At 51.6% G+C, this 19,015-nt stretch overlaps 1 protein-coding gene across 1 annotated transcript; it reads left to right on the forward strand.

Annotated features, from left to right (window-relative positions):
• The first annotated feature begins 1,938 nt into the window (after positions 1 to 1,938).
• sapcd2 (suppressor APC domain containing 2) lies at positions 1,939 to 16,900 on the forward strand. Its single transcript, XM_039775444.1, has 6 exons — positions 1,939 to 2,531; positions 13,424 to 13,557; positions 14,613 to 14,759; positions 14,994 to 15,095; positions 15,247 to 15,354; positions 16,070 to 16,900. Exons 1-6 carry the CDS (start codon positions 2,033 to 2,035, stop codon positions 16,196 to 16,198), a joined length of 1,119 nt encoding a protein of 372 aa, XP_039631378.1. The 5' UTR covers positions 1,939 to 2,032; the 3' UTR covers positions 16,199 to 16,900.
• Positions 16,901 to 19,015: the final 2,115 nt, after the last annotated feature.

Genomic DNA, 19,015 nt, shown 5'->3' on the forward strand with positions numbered 1-19,015 from the left:
GTAAACACTCGACGTTTGGCACGTGACCCGGAAATAAAATAACTTCCTTCAGTTTCAACTTCTTACTAAGCTTTCACAATCTTTCCATGTTTGCGGTTTTGGCAAAAATTCTATGAAAAAGCAGAAATAAAAGCGAATATTAAATGTGCTTATTTATTTTAAACACAAGAAGATCATTAACATGTGACGATAAGACGAAGGCAGTCGCATTCATCATAACTTAGGAGAAGTCCTCACCGATGGTCCCAATAAATAAAGCTGAACCCCCCATCACTCCCCCCCTGCCCCCCCATCATCACATACCCCTAAGATAAGCTGATGGGTCCAAAACACAAAAACTCCATCAGCTGCAATCGGGGTCTCACGACACAGCGAAGGAGCTCGGCCCCCGTGACGGCGCCCTTGTGCTTTTCAGAGTGAATGGGCTCTGCTAAGTTGCTGCTAACGTTCTGTGTAAGCCGCCTGAGATGGGGGGTGAAATCTAAATAATCAGCATAGACCTCCATCTTATCGATTGCAGTGCACCACCTGTTGGAATGCATGTTGTAACACATAGAGAGAGTTTGGGAGGCTGCACTGATATGACGCATTGCTGCACCCACCACATCACAAACCACCTCAAGATCCCAAATTAGGACCCGCACTCTGCCATACAACGGGTGACATCTCAGCACCACGCTAGTTTGAACGGAATTGAACAGTGTGGATTTATTTTAGTGGCTGCTGTGCCAATCCTGCCATCTACCTTCAAGCTTGTACTAGCAAAATGCATTGCATCTGTCACTCCAACAGATGGCGCATCACAAACCCGTGTAGTAAATGTTTGCGATGCGCCACCTGTTGGAATGACAAAGCAAGTGACTGAGTAGGAGCTCATGCTGTTAAACTGAGCTTTAGCGCCAATAGGCAGGACTTTTCGGTTTTTCTGCCCTTTCATTTTAAGAGTTCTGCTCCATCCAGGTTTTGATTCCACTTAGGTGTGTTTGTGCGCTGCAAATGCTCCGATGAACCGAGACACACGTGTGCCAGCATTGTGCCAGGGTCACAAACATGGATGTTCATTCCTTGACTTGTCTGGGCACTTTGGGCACCTTCACTACTTAGGATTTGGTGTTTAATTGTAACGCACATCTGCCCCGTGCTCATAGCTGTCCACCCAGCCAAAGTGCCACCCATGCCAACTCATCTGCTTTTCTAGCCCCCACAGCAGTACGTAATGCAGATGTGCAGCCTGAAAACATCTGCTAGTCGCCCTGCTAGAGCCTGTAAAATATGGCTGAGCGGGTTCACAAACGGATGGACGCAGTTGACCACTCGGTGGAGGACATTAAATGTGCCAGTCTGCCCGGTGAGAAGGTGAGGCCCACAGAGAAGAGTGAAACCAATGCAAATACACGCAGGAATGCACGTCACAATTTTAGGCAATTTAGAAATCCCTGCCAGACTCATTTTTAGGTCCCAAAAAAGAGACCACGTCCGGGAAAAAGAGGACGACCAATACATAACTAAGTGGACCCTCAGAGTTCCCCACGTTTCAAAGAAAGCATCAGAGCCCCCACGAAGCTCTGCGTGTCTCTGCCTGTCACGTCAAGTCAAGTGTACCACGCCGTGACACTGAAGCTCTCTACGTGACATACTGGCAGACACACCTCGGCATAGCGACGAGCCCATAACTGACGCCCACCCCTTAGAAACAATGAAGTGAGCACCCGAGCCTCTGCCTCCCTGATGTCCCGTAACTCTGCCAGTCGATGGAAACACAATCCTCGAGGCTGCCTTGCCCCAGATGAGGCGATGCCACTCTGCCCTGTGGCGCCGATCGTTTCATTCGTTAGCTTTTCATCGATAATCACTCGGCTGAGCGCGTGGACGGGACAGCAAAAATCAAATCGGACCGATCCTGACCAGAGGCCAATCAGCGCGCAGCTCGGGGCCGCCCTGTCCAATCCGGGTCGAGGGCGTCACGACGGAGGCGGTCCCTTCTCCGCCCCGCAGCAGCTCAGTCGGCGGACGGTACACTTCGAGGCGGCTGATGGCTCTGCTAGTTCCGGACCGACGCTGCGCCCTCTCTATGCAGCCCAGAGAGGCCGAGTTTTCCACGGACGGGCTGCCCAAAGCCTTCCTGCAGAGCCTACGGACACTCTTCGATATTCTGGATGACCGGCGGAAGGGCTACGTGCACATCTCCGAGATCGAGAGCCGATGGCAGGGCACCGACACCCGCGAGCTGCCCCGGGGGGTTCTCGAGTGCCTACGGAGGGTCGCCCCGGCACACGGCTGCCTGTCGTTCGAGAGATTCGTCGCCGGCCTGCGCTCTTCGCTCATGCACCCCGAGAATGGGCGCAGCGGAGCGGCGTGCACGGCCAACAGAAGTCGAGCCCCGGGTCTCGCCCGGACAAAGCACCCGAGCGAGACGGAGGAGCCCGCCGATTCTAGGAAGACGGGGCTGCGCTGCAGCAGCGGCTACGAGAAGGCGGGCCGCGTCACGGGGGGTCGCGTTCGGTCCATCGAGTCGCTGGCTTTAGAGTCAGGTGAGTGAATTTTAACCCCGAGTCGGGCTCTACATAAAGTCGCTAAACTGCTTAGGTGTTAAGGGGCATTAGCGTTAGTGAGAGTGGCAGCGTCCCCACCCCGCGGCGCAGATGGCCCTTTGGATGGCGAGTTCGCAATCAAAGCACCGGCTTTACCTTTTATAGCGCCTTGTATCATGAAGAGACGGGCAGTGTTGGGGTGTCACTCTACCCGTTTGGTGGCTTCCCAATGCTAATGTGTGCGCGGTGACAAGAGGTGAGAAGCCACATGAGTTGTCAAGTAGATCAGTTTCATGCAGCGCCTTTCTACAGTGGATGGCAGCTGTTTGCACTGGTCGGGGCAGAGGATTGGGCACACGCTGTAATGTCAGTGACAGCTTTTATGACTCCTGTCCCTTTTGCTGATGCGATGGTGAAGTTTTTCTCTTGAGTCGCCCGCCTCCTTCCCTTTCAGCAGCATGGTGCCCGTTTGGTTTGGGACCCGCTTGTCCTTCCAGTTATGTACTTTTTTTGTGTGGATTGTTATTCTCTTGAGCTCAATGCTGTTATGTGCCTCCCCTGGTATGCTTTAGAAGGGTGGCACCTCTATGCTGGTACCCCATCTTGAAGTGGCCCGCTGCCACCACTCTTCGGATTGTCACGGCCACGTTGCGTTTTGGTTTCTTTGGGGCGTCTGCCTACCCTGCCAGGTCACACGCTAATCCTTTGAGTCGCACTCGGGTCTCGCTTGCTAATATGCCACTCAAGATGCGATTACACATTCCAGTGTTGGCATTTCTCCCCGTTAATCCCACAATCTGGATGAGATTTCAGCAGTTCCCGTCGGGTTTACCAGGTTAAAGAAGTCGCCTGTTGCCTGGCAGGCTCAAGGTTACGGAGCAGGCATGGCACACGTGCGCCTGGTGACCGTCCTCTAATCTCTTGTCATTCGGCGTCCCCAATTACCGGGTGACGAGCCACAGCCTTATTAATGAGCGCGTTGAGTGGCAGGCTTGGGAAATCCTCTGATGAGCTGGATGGCGCTCCGGGCAAGTCGACCGCGTTAAGAGAAGCTGGGGGGGCTGTGCTTGTCGTCCTGCCACCGTTTGGGTTGCTGATGTTTATCAACTTTCTGTCACTTTCTTGTCACGTCCTGGCAGGATGTGTTCACGCTGGGCGCTCACGAGACGCTCATTTGACCCGTCTACCTGGGTGAAGGCGATGAAGCCTGTCGACGAGCGGGCATGCAAATGGCCGCGGTCAGGCTGCTGTTGGCCCGGAGTGGCGTCCCTCGTTTTGTGTCTGAGTTGTTCTCTGTTTTTATTGAGCCCCCTTGTCGAGGTCCGCGGTTTTCTCAGCCCACATTTTTTCAATGCGTGGCTCTCCGGTGAAAATGAATGCAAACAAGAAAGGGAACTGAAGTCAGAAAGCTGGGTGGCACTGCCCGCTCTTCACATGTGGCAGTCCTGAGGTCTTCGCTGCTCTCCGATGTTTAGGGGGGTCTTTCTTTTTTGTACAAATTGTCTTTGTGAAGCACCTTTCAATTAGCTTCAACTGCTTTGAAAGGCGCTATATATAATGAGGGGACGAGTTTCCAGAGCCCCCTCAGTCTTTGTCATCCTAGTGGTGTTGATTAGCCGCTCTTTGACTGTCTGGAGGTGGAGTGGTGGTCCCCTCGATCTCAATGGTGATGGGCCGCCATGAGCCTCACCGTCTGTATTGTCAGGCAGCGCCGGGCCACCCACCTCAAAATGGCCACTTTGGAGAGCCTTAAGCTTAATGATGACGGACCACCGCAAACCTCATTCTCAGTATTGAGCCTCCACTCTCACAGGTGATGGTGCCATGTTCCTTGTTCTCAATATCGTTAGGTCAGAGACCTTAATGTCGACAGGCCACCATGAGCCTCGGTCCCCCCAGGTGATGGACTCTGAGTGTCGGCCACTATGGTGACAGCCGCTTTGAGCCTTGACCTTAATGACGAGAGACCACCAAGTGGCTTGTTTTCAGTATTGACAGGCCACTCTGGACCTCAACCTTAGTCTCGATGGTGATGAGCCCCTCTACGTCTTGATGTTAATGTTGACAGACCACCACGAGCCTCAGTCTCAAAGGTGATGGACTCTTATGGCCACTATGGAGACAGATGCTCCAAGTGTTAACCTTAATGTTGACGGACCACCGCAAACCTCAGTCTCGGTATTGGCAGGCTGCCCTGAGTCTCTGCCTCAAAGGTGATAGGCCACCATGAGACTTGTCCTCAGGTTTGTTGAGCAGGCTACCGTGAGCCTCAAATCTTAAAGGTGATGGCTGCCATGGGTCTCGATCTCACTATTGTTAGGCCAGTCTGACCTTAATGTCGACAGGCCACCATGAGCCTCGGACCCCCAGGTGATGGTCTCTGAGTGTCGGCCACTATGGTGACAGCCGCTCTGAGCCTTGACCTTAATGACGAGAGACCACCAAGTGGCTTGTTTACAGTAGTGACAGGCCACTCTGGACCTCAGCCTTAGTCTCAGTGGTGCCAAGCTGCTCTGAGTCTCGACCTCAATGGCTGATGGTCTTCTATGAGTCTTGGCCACTATGGTGACAGGTGCTCTGGAGCCCAGCCTTAATGTCGACAGGCCACCATGAGCCTCAGTCCCCCAGGTGATGGACTCTTGTGAGCTTTGGCCTCCATGACAGCTGCTCTGAGGGACAGAACCTCAACATTAACAGGGACAGGACACCGAGGGACCTCTCTTCAATGCTGACAGGCCACTCTGAGTCTCGATGTCAACGGTGGTGGCTGCCATGGTCTTATTCTCAGTATCATTGGGCTTTTCTGAGTTGTGACCTCAGAGGTGACAGAAAACTGCGAGGCTCGTTTTCAGTCCTGATAGGCCACTCTGGACCTCGGCCTCAGTCTCGATGGTGATGAGCTCCTCCTCGTCTGAGACCACTCTGAGTCTCAGTCACAGCATTGGCCCTGAACTCTGACCTCAATGGCGCCAGGCTGCCCTGAGTGTCGTCCTCAGTGTTGTTAGGACATTCTGAACCTCCATCTTCGTCTCAGTGGTGGTGGGCTCCTGTGATCTTCATCTGTTATGGTGACTGGCGCTCTGAGCCTCTGTCTCGATGGCTGTTGTGAGCCTCGTCCTCATCGTCGGGCCGCCCTGAGCCTCCATCTTAGTCTAAGTTGTGAAGCCCCCCAAGTTGTACTTTGTATATAAATCAATGGAGATGATGTCGTTGTAGTGTCAATGGTGCTGAGCTGCTGTGAGCCTCAATGTCAACGGTGATGGGTCACCATGAGCCTCGTCTTCATCATTATGTGGTCGTTCTGAACCTTCGTCTTAGTGTCAATGGTGCTGAGCTGCTCTGCAGTGATGGACCACCATGAGCTGTGATCTCCGGCACAGCTCTAAAAGTTGGACGTCTCGTGAATCTTCTCGTCACTTGAGGAACGGCGTGTGAGTCACAGATGTGGTGGCCATCCCAGTACAAGTCTCCATTAGTGACATGTGTGAAGCTGAGGTGACCCTCACTTTCTTTTAGTTTAATGTCATGTGGCGTCTTTTCAAGTCTCCTTCATCTTGAGGTTCCTAACTCTGCAGGTAGAGCAGTAGTTTTGTGTCCTGCCGGTGTCACTTCATCTTTGTTTTATATTCTCGTGGCTGACCACGGTGACGTGCCCCCCATTAATCAATACAATTTATTTGTTGAAGAGCCCAAAATCACATAAGGTGGTCCCCAATGGGCTTTAACAGCCCCCCAGCCTCGACTCTCTAAGAAGACAAGAAAATGGAAGAAACCTCCGGAACGGCAGTTCAAAGGGAGACCCCTCTCCAGGTGGGCTGGGCGTGCGGTGGGTGTCAATACAACACAATACGCAGAAGAGGACACAAGTCATCCTCAATACAATAGAAATATGATGAGTACAGAGCAGAGTTCAACAGGAGATGACATCCCATAATAGGGTTTGGATTTTTTCAGAGAGTCCTGGAGACCTCAGCCATCAAGCTGTCTCCCCCCTACTGGTCATTCCACAGCTGATTCAACCAATCTGATGACAGGACCCCTCTAGTCGACGATTCCTGCGATGACTTTGCCTTAGGCAGGCAGGTGGGCAGTGGGCACCAAGTGGCACATTTGAGTACCGAGAAGAGAAACCGAACAGGTGAGGGTTAATAACAAATTCTCAATTATCGTGTCACTTATGTTTGAGTGACAATGACAGTCTGCACAGTTAATCAGCAGCTCTAGTCAGGGTGTGCTAAAATGAAGTCTTGGGATTTAAATCTGAGACCGACGGGGCATCACTTATAGTGGCAGGCAGACCACTCCACAGTTTAGGGGGTCCTGTAACTAAAAGCTCGACCTCCCACTGCTGTTTTATTAATCCTTGGAATCCTAAGCAGACTGGCATCTTGAGATCTTAATGTGCGCTCAGGTCTGTAAGTCATGATAAGTGAGCCGGACCTCCGCCATTTAAGGCTTTAGATTTTGAAATCTGCTCTGAACTTAACTGGGCGCCAGTGCTAGGGTGCGAGGACAGGGGTTATGTAATCAGCCTCCTCAGTGGTCTGTCACTTTGGGACGCGTGAATAAAGGTGATGCTCAAGTGGTGTCCACGTTGGGCTTCCTCCCTCAGTTCAAAGACCTGCAGGTTAGGACTGGTGACTCTGATTTGGCCCCCCTGCGCCCGCATGTGTGTGTATGTGTGTTAAACCCCACAGTGGACCACCCGATGCTAGGCTGCAGCTGCCCTGTGGCCCACCTCTGACTGGCTTGGTTAGACTCGAGCCTGAACCACTGGTTTATAAAGCCGGCCATTAGGACCTCTGCAGCCTCCTCTTCCTCGTCGGTGGACTTGTCCTGTTATTAAATAAAATGAACCCCCGAATATCTGCAGCATTGCCCCCTGCCACCCATTGAGACTCTCTAAAGATGAGACCTGACCAAACATGAAGCTTGACCCCCGAAGCCACCGAACAGGCCAGCAATGAGGGCTGAGGGTTGAAGATTTCAAAAACCTCCCAACTTTGAGAGAGAGGACCCCAGTAAACCCCTGGCCCCACACTGAAGTCTCCATGGAGCAAACTGCAGAAACACAAACAAAAGCAGCGGGAGAGAAACCCAAAGTGAAGAAGGGCAAAGTTAAAATGAACCGAAGCACAGAAAGATCCAGAAACGCACGTACAGTAGCAGCGTTCAAGTCTGCAGCAAACAGAAGAATGTCGAGGTGGCCATTGGGGGCGTGGCTACAGCTGAGCCTTGGGAGGCCCCGCCCTCCCCAGGCTCAGCACACAGGAATGGAAACTCGCCACACGTTAGAAAAGCGAGGCGAACAAAAGCCATAAAGTGGCGCTCGCGTGGTGCTTGTCCATTATTCACATAAGACAAACGGCCTACTGGTGCCCCCCTGCATGAACCTTCACTCAGTGTGCGAGGTGGGCTCCATAAACTCGTATTCTCCTCCTTCATCCTGTATATTAGCGCATCACTGTATTTCTGGATGAGGTCCGTCATTTTAAGCGATGGTCTTTTTCTGGAATGTTCCCTCACTGAGCGTCTCCCTCCATGAAGTCCTGTGGCTGCCGCCTGTCATTTCTTTCCTCCTCTTATGTCTGCTGCAGTCGAGCGCCGCGTGTAGGAAAGAAAATGAAAGGCGCAGGCCTGCCGTACAGCTATGGCATTGTTGCCCCTCGACGGACCTTCGTCTTCCTGTTTTTGACAAAGAGCTGCCGTCCAGATGAGCATCATTCGGCTCTGGCGGCTTTCTGAAGTTTGGTCCTCCTGAGGACCCCCAGTGTTTCGTGAGCCGTTGGAAGTTCAGGACCCCTGACGTTTGCTGCTGATGTTTCTCTCTCTGTTTTCTTTCTCATTCGTTCATCTCCACCTAAACATCATAAGGCCTCCTTATTGTTCTGTTATTTAGCTGGATATCCACAGCGTGAAGGCGCCAGCTGTGCTTGCAGCTGTGCTGTAGTCAGGTGGTCCTGGGGGACCCCCGTGCTGCCAATTCTCCAATCTGTGCGTCAGACTTCTAAGAAGGTCTTAAATATTTGTTGCTACAGCTCTAATGCTTGCGCCTCCTTTTTAATGTCCCGTGTCCTGTTGGGTTTGTCTTGTCATTGTACCCAAACATAGACCCCGGTGCAGGTGACAGTCGGTGCTCAGATGTGACACCACATGTACTCTCCTCAGACGCATGTCACAAGTGAGCAGACAGGCCAGTGTGGGCCTGAAGTGACTGATCCCCATTAGTATGCGGTGCCAGTGGCCTTTGGGCACAATTAAGAAAAAAAAGTGACTCAAAAATGGAAAATGACAACAAAAAGTCGAGCAGGGTGACAAAGGGGCAGGCACACTAAACAGTAAAGTTAAATTAAATGAAAACCACAGGACTGGACCCGAGGACCACCCATCTAATTGGCCTGCGCTGACCAATGGCCAGCCCTGAGCTCCAGAGAAGGTGACATGTGGCCTATGGATCGTCAACTGCAAGTCACAATTTCACTGCACTTCTGTTGTTGTTACTACAACTCATTATGTTTTAGTTGACAAGGTGACTTGAATCATTTGGCACACAGCTGGTTCCGTTTCTTTTGTTTTAGTACTTGAAGAACGGGTGGGTGACGTGACCTGCTGAGGGTCAGTAGCAGGATGTGAACCCACAGGCTGAAGGTGTGAAGTCCAAATCCTTAACCACTACGCCACACTGCCCGTGTGCACAGAACAGGCGGGACCTTTAAATCTTTAATATGGTGCCTTTCACATCTGTCTCTACTGTGTAGTGCCTTTCACATATCAATAAAAAACAATAAGATGTCCGGTGTCTGTGCCCTTGGCCAGCTGTAATGTCATCCAGTGTCCACAACAGGGCTGGAATGTCCAATGAACAAAGACCTGCAACAAGAAGCACAAAAAAAGAGAGCCGCTCAGGTGAGCCTCCTAAGTGCACGACTTGCCATTTTAGCGTGAAGCCCCTTAGAATAAAAGGGGGTTTCACTGTGTTAGTATATGAAATAAACTGGCTGTGCCACCCATCTAAGACAAAGTGATCAACGTAGACCTCGGGGCTAACATGTGCTGGGCACCGTGCAATGCAGGCGTCTCTATTCTGTGCCATTTGGTATGGGATTTGTAAAATTAGTGTTTTAATGATTGGGATGCGCCATCTGTTGGAATGACAAATACAAGGCATTTAACTACAACTGTTTGTGATGTGCCATCTGTTGGAATGGAAAGTGCAATGCTCATGTCTCTGTTATCTGCCATTTGGTATGGCATTCATTAAACCAGTGTTAATGTGTGTGATGCGCCATCTGTTGGAATGGAAAATGCAATACTGGCCTTCAACCCCTTGTCCAGGGTGACCTCCTCCAATGCCTGGTCAGCTCCTTGGCATCCCATCATGGTGGTCCAGGCCAACTCCCAGGTGGGAGGGACAAGCCCCTGAATCCCTCCACAGAGTCTAGAACACGTTTTGGAGGAGCATTCTTGGCACACTTTCATGCTTTTTATTTATTATTTCATCTTGTTGTTTGTTCCTCTGTTTTTTGGTTGTGCTTTTAAGGTGTTTTTTATAAGTGGGAATTTTGTGTGGCACCGACAGTTTAGTAGTTAAGTCCTGAAGAAAGGGGGCAACTGCCCCCCGAATGATGATGGTTCCTTTCGGAACTGCATGTGGAGGAGGCTGAGCGGCTGCCCTTTGTCTGTGCGTCCGTCTGTCTGCCTTTTCTGTCTGTGCACGTGAATTTAAATGGGGGTCCCTCTTCTAATAATCACGGGGTCTCCGAGTGGCGCGCGCGTTCTGTTCACGGCTGGACTTTATGCCACTGCTGGGCTGGGCGTCCGTTGTTCTTTTATTTGCGCTTTCCTCGTTGCCTGCACAGTCGACTCCACTGACGGCGCCTCCCGTCCCGGCTCAGCTTGGACTTCGTGCTGTTTGTGCCGTTCATTGACGAGTCCACGTTGCTTCCTTAAAAAAAAAAAAAAGTGTAGAATATGAAATAAATGAAAGGAATAAAACATAAAGAATACGAGATAAATACATAAAATAAAACGGATATTTATATTTACTGTATATATCTATTTCAATTCTTATATAGAGTATGGAAACAATAAATAAGACTATCGCTCCCTTGAACCCCTGTCCACGACTCCAGACACCAAGTAAAAGTCCAATACTCGACTTTATTAAATCTCCACAGTGCACAAAGCACCCTCTCCTCCACTATACTCATACAATAATCACAATAATCCAATCCTCCGACTCCCAGACGCGTTGCCACCCTTCCACCCAGCTCAGCTCGCCGTCTGGGAGCTCCCACAATCCTTTTAAATTCCCTGACCCGGAAGTATTCCCAATCCCCAGTCCATGTGATCTTGTATCACTTCCGGGTCAGGTAAAAAAGTCCTTTTCTTCACCCCGGAAGCACGTCATTCCCCTTGTCCATGTGACTCGGATGTACTTCCGGGGTCGTAGGGTAAATAACTGTTGTGCCCCCTGCAGCGTCCCCTAGTGGCACCCATGGCATCCAGCAGGGCTGCCTATAAAAACTGCAATGTCCATGATGCCCTGCTGGTCTCCGGGGGACCTCCATACTGCAGGGAGGGCTCCACCTGGTGGCTTGGGGGTATTGGCCGTGATAAACGGTCGGCCATACACCACACTGTATAAAATGTGAAGTAACTGAATTAGAACTAAATAGATATTTAGAACATGAAATAAAATAAATATGCAGTCATGGCCAAAATTATTGGCACCCCTGGATTTCTCCCAGAAAATTGTTGCAATTCCAAATGTTTTGGTATCCACGTGTTGGATTTCCTTTATGTGCATTGGAACAACACAAAAGCCAAATCTGACATCATGTCACACAAAACTCAAAAACCGTCCTGGACAAAAGTATTGGCCCCCTCAACTTAATATTTGGTTGCACGTCCTTGGGAATAAATAACTGAAATCGAGCGCTTCCTCTAACCATCACCAAGCGCGTTACTCCTCTCAACTCTTCTCCTGCAAGCTGCTCGAGGTCTCTCAGATTTGAAGGGCGCCTTCTCCATGAGCGTTCACTCGGATTTCGATCCCGACTCATTGCTGGCCACTTCAGAACTCTCCAGCACTTTCTGGGTGCTTTTCGAGGTAAGTTTGGGGTCCTGTCCTGCTGGAACACCCATGACCTCTGACGCAGACCCAGCTTTCTGACATTGCGCCCCAATATCTTTTGGTGGTCTTCAGATTTCATGATGCTTTGCACACGGTCAAGTCATCCAGTGCCAGGGGCAGCAAAACATCCCCAAGACATCTGCGACCCTCGGCCGTGTTGGACTGTAGTCACCGTGTTGCTCTCGTCTTCGGAGGCCTCATCCCGTTTTCTGCCAACAGTACAATGATGAGCTTCACCAGACAGCTCTACCTTGGGCTCATCAGTCCACAAGAAGGATTTTGTCTTCCTCGAGTACATCTTGGCAAACTCCAGTCTGGCTTTTTGATGTTTCTGTGTCAGCAGTGGGTCCTCCTGGCTCTCCTGCCCTAGCGTTTCGTTTCGCTCAGATGTCGACGCTGTTGCACCCTGAGTCTGCAGAACAGCTTGGATACGTTTGGACGTTGACTGGGCTGTTTGTCCACCATTCGGACTCTCCTTCATTGCAGTCTTTTATCAGTTTTTCTCTTCCGTCCACGTCCTGGGAGATCAGCTACAGCGCCACGTGTTGTGAACTTCTTGATTATGTTGTGCACGGTGGACCGAGGAACACGAAGATCTCTGGAGTTGGACTTGGAGCCTGGAGATTGCTGATATTTTTCCACAGTTTTTGTTCTCAAGTCCTCACAATTCTCTGCTCTTCTTTCTGTTCTCCATGCTGAGTGTGGCGACTCAGACACACAACACAAAGGTTCAGTCCACTTGTCTCCATGTTCACTGGCCTCGGGTGTCATTGCTGTATTGCCAGCGCCTGTTTCGTACCACAGGTGAGTCTGCTACCAACAGCCCAGCTGGACGAGTCTTCAGCCCCACCCGGACGTGCAATCAGGACCAGGTGGTCAATCACCTGGAACGCTTCCAGGTGGGCTATAAAAGGGTCCAGCCACCCCCACTCTAGGAGCCAGAGTTGGGAGGAAGGAGACGAAGCTTGAGAAGGAGTGGCGGTAGAGGAAGAGAAGTGTTGTGTATTTGTGCTTGTGCTTTGGGACAGTGTTTGGGCTGTGTGGCACGGGGAAGACGTGTCCCACAGCTGAAGAAATATAAAGTCTTTGTACTTCTTATATGTGCCTCCGGGTCAGGCGCCTATATAGCGCCTTTGTTAAATATATATATATATATATATATGATGGACTAAATAACTACATGAGGTGAATGGAGCAAAGAGTTCAGTAAATCAAGCAGCGTGTAAAGTGAAGGTGTCTGCGTTTCCCGGTGCTGCCCCCTGTTGGCCACCTTGCTGCAGTGCACATGTGGAGCTCCCTCTGGTGGTCAGATTGAATGTCCTCAGCCTCTTCTTTAATTCAACAGCAGTCTCATGTGCGCCCCCACAGTGTCACCCTGGGTTGTGCTACATGTGTTACATTTGGCCACCTCAGGTGGACTCTAAGGGTCTCCCCGGCCCTCCGGTGTAAGGCATTTTTGGGGGTTCTGACATGTGGCCCAGGACCCAAATGCACTCCTCTGTCTGACAAGTGGCTAGGTGTCTTCAGTGCCAGTTCTTTCTGTCCCCCTGAGCCTTCTGTGTCCTTGGGGGCAGGTGTCCAGGCAGCGTGGGTGTTGGCCGTGTCCGCCCCCGGGTCCACTGCCCACTGTTGTCTTTGCAGCAGTTGTGGAGGCTCATTTTGTGACCCCAGACACAGCAGATTTCTGACCGTGAGAAGCCCCTCCTTGGGCTCAGGGTTGGTTTCCACTGAATTTTTTTTTTTCCCTCTAACACAGGTCCCCCTGAGTCTGCCCCAATGCCACGGTCCCAAAGCGAGGTGTCCACAGGGCTTGGCGGCTCCCGGAGACACGGCAGAGGGCGAGATGAGCAGCGGCGACACACCATCACCAACGGCGTGGACTACAGCCTGGTAAGTGGGGGTCTGTGGCATCACAGCCCTACTAGCCCCGCCCACCTTCCTTTTTCCAGACTTTGCCAGTGTTTGGCTCCGCCTCTCCTCTGTGCTGCTACTCCTCTGCCCTCCACTGATTGGCCACCCTGAGTCTGTCCCTCCTCCTCCTCCCGTTCTCGGGCTGTGGGGCTGACAGATGGGAGGCAGGCATTCCATCGGGTGCCATCGCCATGGTAGCCAGTCGAGGCCGGGTATGGGGCGTGCCAGCAGCGGAGAAGCGGGCTGGCTGGATGGCAGTGTTTGCAGCCTACACCACCGTGTTCATCCCTCTGAGCAGCAGTCTGTACAGCGTGAAGGCCCTGCACTACTTTTTGTGGGTAAGATCTTGATGGGGGGAGGGTTGGGGCACAGTAGGGGCCTGCCAGCTTTGCCCTGGCATCTCCTGGTACAGCTTGTCTGTCAGCCATGGAGTCCACTAGTGTGACGGGCCTACAACACAGAGAATCCCTTCATTGTGCCACTTGAAAGTTGGCAGTTAGCGGCCCTCATGACTGAGCCTGGTGCGATGTGGCAGCGCCCAGCTGGTACTCTTTGGGTTGGAGACAAGGGCAGTCAGACGTGGCCAGCGTCCCTGTCTTTGACAGTCGCCGCTGTGCTCCAACGTTCCAGAGTGAAGCCCCCCTGCCCCCGACTTGAGCCTCTGCAGATTAACTGGCCGCTCATTTGTGACTGGTCAGCGGTGCCAATGAATGGCGAGCCTGTAAGGCTGCCCTCTCGGTGACCCCCCGCTGCTTATCCATCATTGTACTTGGGAATTCATCAGGAGCCACGGCGCTCCGGAGCTCTGCTGCCTGGCACAAAGACCTGCTCAGGATCACCACTGTGTGCCCAGTGTATGCCACCTGCTCCATTGTGCAACTTTTATAGATGCCAAGTTAAGAGGAGAGGACATATGCCAAGCATTGTACCCCTTTTGTCCTCGGATATGCTGAATTGTGACTGGTAATCTGGCAATGCTGACCCCTATGTGGCATGGAGGTGCCCGCTCACCCGTCCTTGTCTGTTTGCTGCAGCTGAAGCGGATGAAGGAGCTCGAGCAGGAGAAGGACTCGCTGCTGCAGGGCCTCGAGGTGGTGGAGTGCGCCCGCGACTGGTACCACCAGCAGATCCAAGCGGTGCAAGAGCGGCAGAAGCTTGTGGGCCAGGATTCCGGTGGCACGGTGAGTATCAGCTTCCCCTGGCCTGCAAGAGGGTGTTGGCTGAAAGTTGGCATCTGCCACTAGAGGATTAGTTGACAGCTGCAGTCCTGAGAATGGGCATTCCTTAGGGGTTGCCAGTCTTATGATAGAAGGAGTTTAAACTGGCGTTCTAGAGTGGCTCGTTTGGGTAGGTGCCACCTAGGGTCAATGACTGGCATGTTTCTTTCCTTCACTGGTCCTGTTTCGATGTTTCAGGATTTGTTCTCGGAGGCCTGCCAGGGCCGTCTAAACCAGCTGTTGCCCAGGCTGCAAGAAGTCAACCGGTGCATCAACGAGCTGCTCTCGTCTTCGGGCAAGGTCAGTGGGTGTTTTGTTGGGATTGTCCAGCGGGCACCTCAAACGTCCAGTAGTCTAAACCCTGTGTGCCCCTTCAGCTGCCACAGAGAGGCTGGGCACCAGTTTGTGCCAACTTGTGACTCTGACCACCATCTGTCTGCTGTCTTCACAGCCATTCACGACGTCTGCGGTGCCAAACCCGCCACAGTCCACCGCTGGCCTGGCAAACTCCCAGCAGGCCGTCCACATGCTTAAGGAACAGAACCGTCTTCTCACCAAGGTAAGCCAGTCATATAGCGCCTTTTGTGTCCTCTGAGCCCTGGGAGTTTGGGCGTTCCACTAAGTTACCCTGCTGCCAGGTAAAGATAGGATGCCATTTGCGCCACCTTTGGGACAGCTGGGCACCTGCACCTTCTGTGAGGAGGCTGGTGTTTTGTTTTGGGTTCACTCTGACAGAACACCCTGTGGTTTGTATTGTCAAGAGTGGCAGCAGAATCAGGGTGCCACCAACTGTCAGGTGCCAGCCTGTAAGATATCACGAGCCTCTCACAAAAATGATGTTGTGTCCTAGTTTACGTAGCACCTTTCATACCAAATGCCATCCCTCTGTCCTTTATACTCCCCATACAAAAGCAATGTAAAGCCCCCCCGGGGGTCACAGTGACACCTCACCCTGTCTGGACCTTGGCTCATTCCCTGGCATGGATGTGCCCTTTGTGGAGCAGACATGTTTATCCTGTCTCAGGTTTTTGTGGGTTTGCTTCATTGGTTGAGAAACGCACTGCCAGACAGGCAGGTGACACTAAGGTGACAGTTTTGCCCCCTTGCCAGACAGGTATCTGCATTGTTCACTAGAAATTGAATGGCAGCCCCGCCAGATGTAGCGAGTGTGGGGTTTGAAACGACTGCCTGCCGATGCCACCCAGCTAATGTGTTCCCCTTGGTGTCCCTGCAGTTTGTCCCCCCACCCCGGTGACATTTTGTCTCGTCCACAGGAAGTGACCGATAAAAGTGAGCGCATCACTCAGCTGGAGCAGGAGAAGTCGGCCCTCATCAAGCAGCTGTTTGAGGCCCGCGCCAGGAGTAACCCTGAGACCAGTGCCATGGACTCCACCTTCATCTGAGCCGCTGCCCCCCACTGGCCGGACTCGCAGAGGCTGACGTGTCCATTCCTTCACGTCTACCTGGGGGGCTAGCGGCCGGTTGGACATTTAATGCCAATTCAGCCTGGAAGCGAGAGGTCAGTGCATTAGGAGGAATTCAGTCCATCCGATGAGCGCAGGAGTCCAACTTGAACCCTCAGCCAGGCGGCCCCCTGACGTTTTGCTCTTCCTGGTGCTCTAAGTTCAGAACTGGCCTCTTGTGCCCTCTGGTGGTCAATGACGGTACAGCTTTAAACTTTCTTCCCAGCTGCCAGCAGATGCAGTGACTTAGGGCGGGTAAGGCGCGCTGGTGGGCCCGCCATACTCGAATTGTCACTTTTTAAAAGACCGAGGCCCGCCCTGGCACAGGGGACACTGGCGTTGTGATGGCACTGGAATCCTGGGTGCTGCCTGTGGGCATTAAGTCCTGTCTGTGCCAGTGTCGGGCAGGTGCTTGGTCTCTTCATTTCACTGCTGCTTCAGCTTCTCCTGGCGCGGACGATTGGCGTGGGGGTGGTTAGGGGGTCTTGGGTGTGTTTCTCTAGTTTTTTAACCATATTTCTTTTGTATATAATAATAAAAATGTACAGACTTAGCTGGCTGTCCCCAATGGTGTGACGTGATGTGATCGGTTGACATCTTCTACAGGTAACACGTTTATTTAGGATTCTCCATATCTGTGCTGCCAGAGTTCAGTATTTGACCAGCGAGACTCACACCGGATAAAAGTGACAAAGTGCGCTAAGCAAGTCCTCTCCGACCCTTCAGACAGTCCAAACTGCACATGGTGGGCTTCCTAGTGTGCCCACTTTGAGCGTTTACTTCGGCATGCCCATCAGGTGACGAGGTGTCAGTCCTGCAGGTTGATGTGTCCTGGAGCTGTCATGGCTAAAAGCAGCCACTAGATGGAGACTCGTCCCTGGAGGTTTTCGTTGTGGCTGGGTGAGTTGGCAGTGATGGCTCTGTCGGAGAATGGATGGATGGTTGGACTTTGATAGAACAAGACGAGCCTGAGGAGAATATTCAGGTGGATTTTAAATATGAGTGAGCTTTACAAACTCTTAATACTCTCTCTTTACTCTTGCTGCTGGGGTCAGCATTTTTGACTCAACAATACAGACCTACGAGCACTCAGACTCAATACGATGATTGTTTTATATATCTTTGCATACTAGCGAAATGCAGTGATGATGATGAGGGTAACCGTCGAACTGTAGCACAGAAGACGTAGACAATGGCAGAATAAAAGTAAACGACAATAAAGGAAATGAACTGCCCACCCTCCCCCAAACGTATCGCCAAAGGCTGATTGACTTCCAACAATAATCATCTGCTAATGGCCTCACATTAACAGCTGGCACATCTCGCCAGTTCCTTCTTCTCTGCTCTTCGCCGCCTTCTGCGAGATCCACTTGTGGCGCGCTAAAGCGACCCTCCGCCACGCCCCCGCCATGCGTTGATTGGGTAGTTACATGGCGTTATTTGCCTATATGAGGTAAATGGGGATTGGGGGCTAAGACTGCCATTTTAAGATAATCTTTAAACTTGAATTTCATTGAATTTCACAATTATGGTAAGTTTATCCATTTAATTTAGTAATTTAAGTGATATGCATGTTGATGTAAATTTAAATTAGAACGGCACCATCGCCTGGGAATGACGTTAAACTGCATGTGACCTGTAAACTTTGATAGCAGGGATGGCAGTCCTGCCACCATAAAAGCAAACTTCACAAAGCTCTGAATTGGATGGGGAAAGCTCTCGGTGGGGGGGTCTCATCCCCAGAAGAGTCAAAACTGTCTGAAAGCCAATGGGGTCCTGCCTGGTGTGGTGCTGAGGTGTCGCCCGCTGCGTGGCAGCACTCGGGTCCCAATTTGAGAACGTCTTGTGTCTCCGGCACGATGACCACCTTTCTCTGCTGTCGGAGGAGCTGCGTAAAGTCACTGGTGTGCAGACCTGCGACTGGCCAGATCTCTGTAGGTGGGCACACCTTTTACTGGTCTGGTGGCTCTGACAGTAGCTGTTGCTGTGGCAGATGGTGTCTGATGGCCCTCCTGTTAATGAGCGTATCGTGAGACTATCTGGGGGTCTTGTCTGTCATCTCAGTGTCTGCTCCGACTGCGGTGGGTGATGTCTCAGTGAGGGTGACATTTTATTCACAACTTCACTCGGTGGTTGATGGGTGGGTGCCTGCGAGGTGACACTCGTTCCCGTTCTGGACAGAGCGCCAGTCCGTTGGCTGATCCTCTCATGTACACATCCATAGAAATGCACAGTCTGGGGGGCTTTAGAGTCCAGTATGGTGCCATGTAAAAGTATTAACCAGGTGTGCTGTACAATTCCAGACCCCCAAAGGTCAAAAATAATTTCCCCTCAGGGAATAATACCGTGTACCAAAAAAAAAAAAAAATGTGCCCCTTCCTGATTTCCTCTGTGGGTGTGAATTCCTGGTAGCAAATGTTTTCAGGTCTTCAGCTAAAATGTAAAACTCCAAACTGACAGGATGAGTGGGCTGCCGTTCCCGCTCAGCAAGAAGAACAATGGTGGGTTATGACGCACGTGGTGGGCGTCATTGTGGCAAACAATGGCACAACCTGCTATTGAGTGATGGGGGTCATTACTTTTTCACACCATGCTAATTGCTGCTGGGTAATTGTGCTTGTTTGATAAATGAGTTCAGAATAGAAATGTCAAAATTGGGGGGGGGGGTTACAGGGGGGTTACTCGTTCATGCAGGTGCCCTGCAGCTAATTTAAGATTTTGGCTGAAGTGCTGGAAACAGTGGAAATCAGGATGGGG

Source organism: Polypterus senegalus, chromosome 13 (assembly GCF_016835505.1).
Source record: "Polypterus senegalus isolate Bchr_013 chromosome 13, ASM1683550v1, whole genome shotgun sequence".
NCBI lineage: Eukaryota > Metazoa > Chordata > Cladistia > Polypteriformes > Polypteridae > Polypterus > Polypterus senegalus.